The sequence below is a fragment of the Crocodylus siamensis genome, chromosome 4 (genome assembly GCF_052110815.1).
Source record: "Crocodylus siamensis isolate JL-2025a chromosome 4, ASM5211081v1, whole genome shotgun sequence".
NCBI lineage: Eukaryota > Metazoa > Chordata > Crocodylia > Crocodylidae > Crocodylus > Crocodylus siamensis.
Genome location: NC_143398.1, coordinates 173,731,259 through 173,745,166, shown reverse-complemented (window position 1 = coordinate 173,745,166; position 13,908 = coordinate 173,731,259). Strand labels below are relative to the sequence as shown.

The 13,908-nt window shown below is 41.0% G+C and overlaps 1 protein-coding gene across 1 annotated transcript in view; it reads left to right on the top strand.

Annotated features, from left to right (window-relative positions):
* The window catches only part of BARD1 (BRCA1 associated RING domain 1), a 78,511-nt gene that overhangs the window by 38,028 nt on the left and 26,575 nt on the right, over window positions 1-13,908 (top strand). Inside the window, exons 5-6 of the mRNA XM_090044935.1 lie at window positions 2,087-2,167; window positions 3,558-3,730. Coding sequence (XP_089901061.1) covers window positions 2,087-2,167; window positions 3,558-3,730 — 254 coding nt within the window. The remainder of the gene's footprint in view (window positions 1-2,086; window positions 2,168-3,557; window positions 3,731-13,908) is intronic.

Here is a 13,908-nt window from a genome sequence, read left to right as displayed (position 1 = left end):
CCCACCGCCTCCTGCCGCCAGACTCAGCTCTGTGGCACTGGTGGAGCTGCTTGGACTGCAGCCTGGTAGCAGGAGGTGGGGGAGAGCCAGGGCTGCACTCTAAGTGGCTCTGCCAGCCCCACAGAGCTCAGCCCGGTGGCGGGAGAGCCAGTGGCTGCAGAGCCTCCAGCCATGGGGCTGTCCTCGCCAGGGCTAAACTCAAAACAACTATAGGGATGTCAAAACAGCTTTGAAACGAAACACCTGTCAAAATTTTGCACAGCCCTAACAAGCACGTATTACTTAATCGTTGTAGACATTGCTCCACCCATCAAGACTCAGGTTAACAATTTTCCCCTCTAGACCTTTTGCACACTGTTCAATTTCTTTCTCATACACTGTATCCAGCAATGTGTCTGCTATACCTGCTCTGTTGGGTGGGCTGTATCCTTGTCATAATGACTGAACCATGCCAATGAAGTGTGTGTTCTCAACCATATGGAACGTAAACAAACTGAGCAGTTTTTTCATTAATTATCTCTTGCTCTAGTCTGCTGGTTCTTATTTCAGACTTATCTATGGTTCTTTCTGGAGGATGATGGTGATTTTTTTTTTCTTTTTGCTAAAAGTGATATACTACGTGACATACTTTTGACTGGAACAGTGGTATCATTAGTAGATGCTTCTGAAACTATAGACAGCGAGGATAATGTTAAAGATGGATAGTCAGCATCCTGTACGTTGAGGATGGGTCCTGCTTAACAGAAGTCAGTGCAGTCACTACAGCACTGCTCATTTAGTATTACACATTGCACTCAGTACTACTTTAGAACTGAAACTGTAAAAGGAAGATCTGCCTATTTTAGCTGTTATTTGATACCACAGCTGCATTAAAAATATGATAGTTCCATGTAGTTACAACTATACTTTTTTGTTCAAACATTTTTTATGAGAATTTAAGTAATCCAGAAGTCCACCCAGAAGATATGGACTAATCTATAGAGGTGCCTCTGGGAACCCTAGACTGGGCCCCTAATATAGTCCATGGCTTGTTGTGACCTATTTATAAAACTTTTCTGAAAAGGTTATGTGAATATATTGTCTCAATTAGTATATAATTAAAAGTTATAATCCCTATTCCATGATGATATCTTTTTAATCTTTAACGCATCTTAAATTAAAACCATGTTTATAGTAGCTTTATTTAAAAAAGAAAGCATTAAAAAACCCAAAAACTATGATTAAATAAAAAATTTTAATTTAAATTAAAATCCACTTTTTAAAATCTGTTGGTTTTTATCCCACCTGGTGTGTGCAGATTTCCTGTGCACAGCTTTAGTAAGGAGGGAGTGGGCTGGGAGAGGTGGACACTAAGCCTGTAGCCAGTTCTATAGACTCTCTGGTGATTCTTAGGCTTCCCTTTCTATTCCCATACATTTTTTTCCAGTATCCCTCCTCTTCTTACAGGACTTCCATCCGTATACCTCAGTAAAACCTGAGTACAGTGTTCTGCCAGAGTGGAAATGAAATTATTATGGTAGAATAACTACCAATGAGATAAGGACGCTAGAGGTTTTAACATGGATAGTAATTGAAATGTTAAATAGGAACACTTTTCCTTTGCTCTTTCTTTGAGTTGTCTGACTAAAATATGCAGACCCTTTTAAGTCAGGCACATAAAACTATTTCACCTATGCATGCTTTTAGCTGGTTGTTTAGATTAGTTTGACCAAATTCTTGATTTAAAGGACATGCAATTTTTGGGTAAATGTCCCTGCTTTTAATCCTTGCAGTCGGTTCTAGCAAGTAGATTGCAATCTGCACAAATTTTGTTCCGTTATATTTTGAATTATTTAGACCATCAAATGTGGTTTTTATATAGTCTGCTCCTGATTTAAATAAAATGCGTATGTATTTCTGACTAAACCATACAGATAAATAGTTTGTTTACAAAACCAAACACAGAGTTTTGTCAGCTTGACAATTTCTAAATAAAAACCTGGACTTGCTTGAAATGAAAATGCTGCAATAGAACGATTACTTCGTTTTTGCATGTTGTATGTTTAAGATTTTTACTGATGGCATTTTCTTACCTTCCCCACTTTAGGGTGACTTACCAGCTGTTGAACTTCTACTGAAAAATGGAGCAGACCCTAATATTAAAGACCATGCTGGATGGACACCATTGGTGGGTATCAGTACATTTTGTTTTTTTTCCTGACCTTTTTTTTGACATTTCAGTCAACATTTTATTTTCTCCTTTATCTTTTTTTTATTCTTTTACAGTTCTTTGCCATCCCCATGCTTGGGCATGTCTGCATGTGCATTAATATGCATTAGGTTGTGCTAATGTGCAGTAGCACAAGTGCATGCTTTTTAGGTGGCGTGTAATGCGCAGTAGCCTATTTTACTAGGCATTAGCATAATAGCACAGTTTTATATGAGCCACTTTAATGCACAGTAAAATAGGCTACTGCACATTAAAGTGCATGTGTAGACATGCCCTTTGTAACCTAAATATGAAGTTATAGGAAATTAATGTCTCATTAGGAGCTCTTTGGCTTGGCTTTTCACACTTTTCTTCCAGCGTGTTGATATTTTCCTGCCATAGCAGTGATTTAGATCTGACAATTTTAGCCTATATATATATTTTTTTTTAAGAGTAGAAAATGTCTTTCCAGTTTAGTGCCATTGTACTTAGAATCATAGAAAATTAGGGTTGGAAGGGATCTCAGGAGGTCTGGTTCAACCACAACTATATCATCCCAGCCATGGCTTTGTCTAACCGGGTCTTAAAAACCTCCAAGGATGGCGATTTCATGACTTCTCCAAGTAACCTGTTCCTGTGCATTATCACCCTTGGAAATTTTTTTTCCTAATATGTAACCTAAACTTCCTTTGCTGCAACTTGAGACCATTGCTCCTTGTTCTGTCATCTGCCACCACTAAGAACAGTTTAGCTCTATTCTCTTTGGAACCACCCTTCAGGTAGTTGGAAGCTGCTATTAAAGTCTTCTCTTCTCCAGACTGAATAAGCCCAGTTCCTTCAGCCTATCCTCATAAGTCATGTTGCCCCAGCCCTGTAATCATTTTTGTTGCCTTTCACTGGAAGGCAGCTTGCAAAGGTGGCTTCTTATACATAATTTGATTAATTCCATTAGATCTGTAGAAGCTATCACTTTGAAATGCATTGGGTAGTAGAATATGAATTTTAGCATGCGCATTTGAAAGATTTTTCTTACTTGTGCATATTTGAATTACATGAAAAGGATAGAGTACTAGTCCCTTTTCAGGTACTTTTAAATTCTTTTCCTGAAAGTACATTTGACCTGATCTTTAATTAGGAAGACTTTTCTTTTATAGTCTTACTTGCATGCAAGGTGGTTCCTGTTTTGTGTTTCCATTATTGCCCAGTTTCAGAGATTGTTGTTGTACTATCAAAATGTAATACAGTAGGTTCATTGAACATTGCCAGACTGATATGTTTTGAAAATGAATGTGTTCGCTCATAGCGACAAGCATCTGCTTTTAAATTCTGGACTTCATATGAATTTTGTCTTGTTGGTTTCACTGACTAGCACGAGGCCTGTAATCATGGGCACAAGAAAGTTGTGGAACTATTACTACAGCATGGAGCGCTGGTGAACACTGCTGGGTATCACAATGACTCTCCTCTTCATGATGCTGCCAAGAATGGTCATGTGAGCATTGTTGAGCTGTTGCTCTTGCATGGAGCTTCCCACAACGTGGTGTAAGTAGATTTGAACTGTGACTCTCTATTTTCAAACTAAGTTTGGAAATCCTGGCTATATAATAATTAAAAGCTTTTAGTACAGTGCATGCAATCCATTCCAAAGTTGTTTCTTTCCAGGTTAAAATACACATACCCCCCTATATCTTCTTTCTTCTTTTTAACATAGAAGTTATTGTCCTTGTTTAAAGTTCCTGTGCCTGAAGAAGAGAGACTGCACTCGTAAGCGTAAAAGATATCACATCTACTCAAAGAACCTTACCTGCAAGATTATTTTAAGATTTTTTTTTGGAGTTTGGCAGAGTACTGCAAGTTAGTAAAAAGACTGATCTGAGTTCATAACTGAAACTTTTTACTGATCTAAAAAAGTATTATTGCTCTTGGTCATTTGCTGTACTTCTGCACATATAACAAAGGTATGGGATTATTGTATCTGATCCATATTGGTCACTTTACAAGAGGCTTTCACAGTTTTATCAAGACTGTCACCAATTTAGTGAAACACTGGGTAGGTCATTAGATACTGTGGTATTGCTATTTGTGTCAGCAGCTGCAAGTATAAAATCATGCCTGTTGCCAATACATTACATGCCTGTAAAATATAGCTTTTTAAAAATAACTAATTTTTATAAGGCTGTACTTCTCTGGCTGTGGTATAAAGTAGGGATTAGCAAGTTTGGCTAAATTTAGTCAGTTACAGACTTTAAACTTTTTGAAGTTCTGTTATAGAATGAAAGTACTTTGTATAAAAGCATCAGAAAACACTCCAGCCTACATGAAATGCAGTGGAATTTAAAAATTAAAATATGAAAAATGTAGAGGGATTTTTGTCTTCTGCAACACAGTTCAAAAAATTACACGCTGTTCAAGAAATCGGCTTTTGGACATTTTGGGGAATAAGTTTCAAATAATCAACTTTGTTATAAAACTTTTTAATAGCAGCTGAAGGAGTGAGGAAGGATGTACAGTGAAACTTTAAAGTGGCAGTAACAGACTTTGGATTTCTTTATTAACCCAAGATTTCTACTACACTTGCTTTCAGAAACGGAAGAAAAGAATTTTTTTCAGTTGACCATTCCATATTGGCAGACATACCTTTTTTAGTTAAAAACCTGATTGTTTATTTCAAGTGAAGAAAACAGATTGAAGTACAAATGTCTTATAGAGAATCCATCTCATCACCACTGTCTGTAGCCAAATTCAGAAACCATATTTATCCAAATTCAAGATGTCTTTGAATTTAACACCACTGCCAATAATAAGAGTGTCTAAATGGAAAATTATAAATTTGTTACAGTTTTTTATGTATAGGGTCTAACTATTGGAGAGTTGCTTAAAATTTGTCTGCAATCATACAGAGGGGGCGTAGGCAGCCTGACCTTTGCACCTTGCTCCACTGTTACTCGCCCCTCCATGCCTGTGCTCCTGCTGCCTGTTATCCCATCTCCTCTGCCACTTTCCCTCCATGCTGCCTGATCCCCCATTTGTGCTGTTGCCCTGACGTGCTGCTGCCACTTCCCCTAAACCTCACTTCTAATCAGTAGCAGCTGGGTCAGTGGATAATTGGGCAGCAGTGCCTGTGGGGGATGGGGCAGCACTGTCATGAATGGGTACAAACTATTTACGAAGGACAGGCAGGGGAGAAGAGGGGGAGTTGCTGCTCATTATAAAAGAGCCATACGGTTGCTCAGAGCACCAGCATAAAACTGGACATAGATAGGCCAGTTGAAAGTCTCTGGGTTAGGATCAGACAGGAGAGAAGCAAGGGTTTGGCTATGCCTCTTTGATGTTGTGGTGGGGGGTAGTTGGTACTCTAGGTCCCGGAGCCAGCCAGGAGTGACGGGGGTGGGGCAGGGGGCACATACAGCAGAGCTCACCCAGGCAGTGCAGTGTAGGTGTGGTCTGACCCTCCTCCCTGCCCCCATCCAACCCATGGTGTTCCTTATGGGGCTAAGCCCCACCCGCTCCTGCCTACGGCCACTTGTGCACTTGTCAACAGTCCTGGCTCCAACCAACACGTACAGCTTCCCAGTGGGGCTGCTTCTGGTGCAGCTGCCTGTCTACAGCTTGACTCCCACCGCTTCCAGTGATGATGCTGATGACGCTTCTGTCGCGCCCCTAATGCCGGTGCACCCTTGACCTGCGAGCCTGGGTCGGCACGACCGGCTTGGCGCGAGGAGGGGGATTTATAACCGGACAGGTAGGTGATAACGGTGGGCAGGAGTCAGAGGATTTAAACACAGCGTTATACAGAAAGTTTATTTTACTTACGCTACTGATGTGCTGCAGCGTAGGCAGAGGAGTTGATTTATTCAGTTACAGCATGCAGATATCATGTTACCCAGCATTTACAGGGTGGGTAAGAGAGTTGCTTGTTACGGATTCCGAGTGATTCACACAAGCCGTTGCAGTCTGCAGATTACCGAGAGCTCTTGATAAGAAAGATTACAACAAAGATAGAGAGATAGATGGGGATACACCAGAAAGATACGTAGGCGGAGAGATAATATTTATGCACAATCTGTTCTTCTTGAGTGTAAACACAGTTCTCTGCCTTGGGTGGAAGTTCTTTCAAAGTTATATTTGCCAAAGGTGACCAATTACTATACGCTAGGCATGAATAATTAACGAGTTGGCACTTGTGCTCTCTTTGTTTGCTCAGGTTTCATAAAAAGGGGGGTTATTTTTACTTGGGTGGTACTGGTTCTGTTTGGTCACAGGATGGCACGCATAGTATATTATTTAATTTTACAACTTCATTAAATTAGTTTCATTTTTATCTGGTCACCGTAGGTACAGATATCTCTCGTGCTGAGTTGTCAAGGTCAGTTTCTTTCTCTTATATGGGAGCTCAAGTAATTTGAAATGAGGCACAGACAGGGGTATGTATATGTAGCACTGTTAATACAGAGGGATAAATTACAATTACAGAGTTTGTTGTGTTAGCTTCTGACCTTTTGCCATCTGACCTTTTGCCATCGGCATCTGAAATCAAAGACTTTGATCTTTGACAGCTTCTTCCACCATCTCCAGTTCCTGCTGTGCCACTCCAGACTGCAGGTAGTGTGGGGAAGTAATGGTGGCCTTGGGAATGCATGATGGTCACCCCACGCCCAGCCTGGTGAGGGGGAAGCTGCAGCTGAGCGTCTCCTGCCCCAGCACACAGGACTCTAACCCCAGCTATTGGCTGTCTTTCACCCACTCCACCTGCCTGGCATGATGAGCAGCTGCCTGTGGGCAATCAAGTGGAAGGCAGCCAGGAAGGAGTTGGAGCACTTCATGCTGGGGCAGGAGCTGCCCGGTTGCAGCTTAACCCCTCTCCTTTCCCAACATGCCGCCCTGCCATCCCCTGGCTTGGCTGGATGGGTGGTGCCTGGCACATGTCCCCATGACCACCACCCTTCCCTGTATTACTTGCTGCCTCGTGCAGTACAACAGAGCAAGAAGAGGAAGTGGAGGAGCTGAGCAGTACTTGGGCAGCTGCAGCCCCACTGGGAAGCTGTGTGCTTGGTGGTGGTTTGGGTGGAAGCATGGCATGTGCTGCCCCAGACGGGAGCAGGCAAGGCACGGCCCCATGCGGAGCATCGTAGGGGCAGCCATGGGCTAGATTTTGGGTGGGGGTGGGGTGGATCACACTTGTACTGCCTAGGTGAACTGTGCTGCATATGTCCCCTGCCTCCCTTTTGCTTCCCTACCCCCAGCTGGTTCCAGACTTACCAGTTCCTGCAGTGGCTTTGGGGCTTCGGGGGGCTTGTGGAAGAGTCCGCGACGTGGTGTAGTGTGGGGGCAGGAACTGGCAAGTCTAGGGGTTTTTTTCTTCTTAAAGGGCCAGAGCGGGGGGGGGGGAGGGCTTGTGTAGATTCCGCCCCCCTTCCCCCCCATGCAGCGCTGGACAGTGGGGTGCAGTGGGGATCGCCTTCTGCCTGGCAGCACCCAGTGAGTCGGGACTTTTTTTTTCCAAAGTGCCAGGAGCTGGGGCAGCCATGGCAGCTATTGCTGGGAGCCGAATCTCTGAATCAGATTCAGCCAAATTGATTTGGGACAGTGGTTTGCATCACCGAATTGAATCACTGTCCCCTTAATCGGCCGAATCTGAATACAAAGCGAATACTAGCTGGTTTACACAGACCCTAATACATTGTCTGGGATTATATCCCCAGTAGTAGTGTTGTAGGAGACCATTCAGAAACACATCAGTGGAATCTTAAGACACAGAAAATAAATTGGCTTGGTATAAATTTCTAAACAAACAATGTTAAAAAGGGGTCACCATGAATCAAGTTTCCAGAATGTATGGAATGCTGTCCACAGTCATCCCAATAATTTTAGAAATGGGGAATCCAGAAAGAAATCTTAAACATACCTTAACACAGCGTTTCCCAGCTCATGTGCCATGGCACATCTGGGCGTGCCATAGCATTTTGGGCTGGAGCCATGCCCCCTGCCTGGCTAGAGCCATGTCCCCTGCCTGCTGCTGCTGTGGACACAGACAGATGGGGAATGTGGCTCCAACCCAAAATACTGTCCGACTGGCCACATGCCACCCCTCCCCGTTGGTGTCTGGCTGGCCACACACCATCCTTCTCCCTCCTGCCCTACTCTGCGTCCAGTGTACCCATAGTACTTTTTATTTAGGTAAGCATGCCATGGGACAAAAAAGGTTGGGAAACACTGCCTTAACAAGCACTCCTGTAACAATGCGGTGTCTGCAAGTGTAGTGAGCAGCAAAACAGTCAAAATGCAGCAAATCTATAACTATTTATTTAAAATTTGTTATAACCCTCTAGATACAGATTTATTGCTTTGTTTAGTCTTTGTGTTTACTTTGTCTTGCAAATGAAAGTACAAATGCTTTGGAAAGTGTCCAGTATTGTGGCACTTGATAAATATCTTGAAAAGGTTTGTTTTTATGTTGCACATCATCTATAGTCCCTTTGTATTGGCTGAGATGATATTTTATTACTCACTGGAGTAGTAGTTAGAGAATTGCAGCAGAGATCCTTCTTCTTCATTGTGTGCAAGTATCCTGGAAGCAATTTTTCCTCTTATTCCAGTGGACTAAGGACTCCCATGTTGTCCCTGTATATGGACACTATTCCATTCAACAATAATAAAAATAAGACTGCTTTCAACAAGGGTAATACCTAATTCCCATATCACTTTTCAGCTGTCCTCAAACCATTTTATAAAGATCAGTACCATTATCCCTATTTTACATATAGGGAAACTGAGGCAAGAAAAGTGAATGTGAAGTGATATTAAAATATAACCAGAGCGTTAAGTTTATAAGGACACTTCTCTCAAGTCTTCCAAAAATTATTTGCATTCTGTTTCTTTGTACTCTAGCTGAGGCATCCCTGTCAATGAATTCTTGCATTTGTTTGCATTAAAAGTATGGTGTAACTGTTATGACATCACAGAAATCTTGACTTTCTGTAATTGCCTTCTTACAATAATGAAGTGGGTGCATTTGATAAAGTCAGGCTGTCTGACAGTCTTATTGTCTGTCAATGTGTCGCTATTTAGAACTAAGATACTTGCACCCAAATTTCCCTTGGGACTTTTGTTGCTGTTAGTCTAACTTTTGCTCTTGGAGAAAAAAGATGAAGTTGCAACAACTCTGAGTGAAGGTCTGAAATTGTATTAGCAGCTTGAGAGCCTATCAGAAGGACATGCATTGGTTTTAGTCTAAACAACAAAAGTTCCTGTCCTTTTTTGCTAATTTAATTTGGTTGATATTTCAGTTCCCTATTAATGTACAGTAGATCCCCGATTTACGTGAGTATTGCATTCCGGGGGAATTTTGTGTAAGTCGAATTTGTGTAAGTCGGGATGACTTTCCCCATAGAAAATAATAGAATAGTGAGGAGTTGCGTACCCCAGACATACCTTAGTCATAGCTTTATTTCCCCTTTTCTTGGCAGAATAGCCTTTAGGAGGCACATCTCACCTATGCATCTTGAGATGCCTCTACCACAATGGTGGCACAGCTCCGCTTGATTCCACCTGCAAATTTTGTGAGGCATTTGTGTACAAATGCAAATCTCGTGAGTGTCCGTGTATATATGTGAATGACGCTTATCTCGAGGGGCATTTTCTAGTCCAGACCCTAATAAAAAATTGTGTAAACGCAAGATGCATGTAAGTTGGAATCTCATAAATCAGCGTCTGCTGTATTGATAGTGGACAAATTCTTGTTCACCTCCATCTCATCAGGTATCTGAGGAGCTAAAAACTTCCATTTAAGCAAGCTCTTTTTCAGATTCTCATGGGATATTAAAGTGGTTCTTAATTAGCTGATGAAACCTTTTTGAGCTATATAATTGCCTGAACAAACACCAGTTTCTCTTTTATCTATGTAAGCAGACTAACTTGTTGATATACAAGATGTGTTCAAACAGTATTTAGGCTCTTTGTATGAATATACAACATGAAGCAAAATTTGGCTTTTGAAGTTATTTTTTTAAAAGGTCCTAGTACTTTAGGGTACTAATGGATTGGAATAAAAGTGAAGCCTGTGTTTGAATTGAGTGGTAAAGTATTACTTTGGAATAGTTTTATATGGCATCCTTGTAATAAGTGTATAGTATAAAATACAGTAGCATAGTTAAATAGAACATAATGTTAAGATATTTAAGTTTTTATATTGCATTGCCCAGTGTGCTCCAAGCATGTTAACACCTACTGTGTTAGATGGTCTACATATATACATAATGAGAGAGACCAAAACCCTAGTGACCAAGGAACTACAGTTTGTACTGCTTAAATTAAGAGATAAAGAAACTGTTCTTTTAAAATGAATCAGACTTGCCCAAAATCACACAGAAGTGATGCTGACAGTGCCCAAGAGTAATAGAGCTCTACATCAACTCTCATATATGAAATTTTTTTGAATCTTTAAAGTGTGACTTGGTAGTGGCTTTAAGTTGTCTGAATCTGGTATATAAATAAACTTCACATCTAATGCATCTTGCCTCAAGCAGTATCGTGTTTTCCTTTGATTTACATGTAAGAAGTAGTTTTAATATAAAATGGATTGTCTGTGTGTACATATTTTGTTTGATGAAACACAGTTCAGAATTGTTTTCATTTTGTAGAAGACTGGTTATGGGATTCTAGTGTTCACTGGCAAGAATTTCTCTGAAAATCTGTAAGATTTAGTAGTTACAGCACTTATTTTGCTGTTCAAAGTTTTCTCTGACTAGGAAAGATATGAGCTGCAAATGGAAAATATTATATGGACCACTGGACCTATTAATTGCCCGGCTGGTCTAGTTAATTTTTTTTAAGTTAATCTCCTACACATAGCTAATTTATATTTTATAGCTGTTTTTTCATGTGCTTGCTCTCTTGAATTTTGTCTTTTTCCTTGCTTCACGGCAAGCTAAGTGACTTGAAAAATTAGATCTATGCATTTGTAATTTCACAGTACTTCATAAATGCTTTCACTCAAATGGGCTATCTTGCCAGTTATTCATGCACAATAAGTTCAGCATTAGTAAAAAATGTCTCATTGCTTTATTTCTTTTAGGTGTATTTAGTCTTCAGAGGGTGCAGGCTTGATTCCGAATAATCCTAGGCAAATAGAAATTTTTTAGGCTAGATATAGTTTTAGGCACAGCTGTAGGCAATGTATAGCTATAAACTGATTTGCCCCCAGAGAATCCCAGAAGGCACTGTGTCTTTGAGTACCTTTCTCTGCTTTTCTTTTGCAAATTACAACTGTCTTGATTCCTGGCCTTGCTTAGTTGCAAAAACTGGTGTTGCATTGGGTAGAAGATCTGGTCATGGGGGTGATAAAGCAGACTTTTTGTGTGCCCTTAGATCCAAAGTCCACATATCCAATTCCAGGTTTTAAAAAGAGGGTTTTTATTATTTATTCTATGGACAAAATATGAGTGGTGCATGAGTTTCTCAGAAGTGATTAGGTGTTTCCAGTGGTAGAGGTAAATGGTAAAAATGTAACATTAGGCATCAATTTTTGATGAATTCCAATGAGTGTTGGGGGTTATTATTAACTGAGGGAAAAAATAGGTTACAGTGAACTACTATGGCTGTGTATGTTACAATGAAATATTTAAGGCATGCACTATTTATTTAGGTTAAATGCAGTATTTGGTGGCCCAAATCGGAGACTTAACTACAAAACTGTATCTTTATAGTTCTAGAAGTTTTCCTTCATTATGTTGACATTGCTCCATACTTGGACATTTTCTCTCTTCCTCTGATAAGTTATTTCCAAACCTGTAGACTTCATTGTTGTACTGCAGTTTACTCTGGAATATGTGACAAACAGGCACTGTCAGTGCTTGAGAATGAACACTACTTCTGCCACCAAACTTTTCCCAAGTACATTTCTTTACCTTGAAAGTCCCAGCTGTTAGTCAGGTATGTAGCTCTCATCTTCAAGAGCAAGTACCCTACAGATTTGTCAACAAGATTACATTTGGCTAGAAGCAGTTCATATATTCTGCTTGCAAGAGTTAAGTCCATAAACAAAACTTCATTGCTTTTAAAAGAGCTCTTTGTTCTTTTCTTCTTAATCTGACACGAGGATTGCTTGAAAGCTTATACTGAGCATCTTGTCATGTGTTACACATTCTAGTGAGTCAAAATATTAGGCTTGAGATGCCTTCATAGGGTTCTGCTTTCTACTACCCTGTCCTTCTGAGATTTAGGTATGGACTCTTCCTAGGTTTAGATGTTTTTGCTGTTAGTCGTACCTTGATGCTTATGCTTATTTGAAAGTCTGCTTCAAAGGACATGTTTGGCTCTTGAATCCCTAAATTGACTTGGGAAATGTCTCTCTCACCTTAATTCAAGAGGAAGAATTCTGTGGGCACAGATGATCTGCTTCATTGTGTGAAATGCACAGTACCCACTGTCCCTCCTGTTGATTTTGCAGGACAATGGGCAATGTGTTCTTCCGGGACTTGAGAGACCTGGTCACGTGTACCCCAGGAATTCCTACACAGGATCAGGCCTCTCAGTCCTTGGGAGCATCTGCCCAAAGTGCATGATGTTTATTAGGATGCTTGTCTGCAGTGAATCCAGTGCTGTAGCTGTGTTACAAACATTTCAGTTTTGGCAGGTTCCTTCCAGCTGGCAGTTTTCTTAAAGCCTTACTAGAAAAGTAAGGCTGGAAGGGATTTCCGGACGTCATCTGGTTTGATCCCCTGCCTGAAGCCGGATCATCCCTCCAAATCATCCTATAAAAATCTATAGTTTTGCTGTTAGTTCAGAAAATACAGTCAACCTTGACACAACCACAAAATATAACACACTAACCTACCACTAGTAAAGCAGGGGAACTGCAGTGGCTATTGTCCTACTGCTGCAAAGGTTGTTAAAATACACTCAAGAGATCCAGGGAAGAGCACCATGTACCCTACTGTAGAGGAAAGCAAAAACCCTCACAGTCCAAGCCAATCTGATCATCTGACCATGGGATAAAATTCCTTCTTGTCCCCAAATACGATGATTGGTCTGATGCTGAGCAGAGGGGCAAGACTTTCTAGCCAGGACTCTTTGGGTTTAAGTCCCACTAAGAGCACTGGTACAGCCTCGTAAAAAAAAACAACAACAAAAAAAACAAAACAAAAAAACCCAACAACAACAACCCAGCCTTAGCTGCAGCTAACACCCGGTGCTTATAAGGAAGGCAATACCTCCCTTTCCCTATCCTCTGACGAATGTAGCAGCAGCAGGCAAAGGGAAAATAATCCTTCCTGGTCACATGTAGGAACCAACAACGCCCAGAAACATGGGGAATATCCATATTAGATCACAGACATACCTGTTCCTAGGTCATCTCTCACCAATGCTTATTCAACATCTTCCAGAACACCTCCGCAGCTTCCCTAGGCAGTTTATTCCACTGTCTCACCGTTCTAACTGTGCAGAGGTTCCTCCTCTCAAGGCTACTTTGCTGCAACCAATCTGACACTACTTTGCTGCAGCTTTGAGCCCTTGGTCGCATTCCTGATCTCTGCAGCAAGAGAGAAACGGTGTTTTCCTTTCTTTTTTATGGCAGCCCTTCAGATACTTGAAGACTATCATGCTTCTTACGTGCCTTTTCTGCAAGCTGAACATGCCTATTTCTCTCAGCTTCTCCTTGTGTGACTTTTCTTCTAAACCCTTTATGACTTTGTTGCCTGCCTTTCGACCCTGTCTAACTT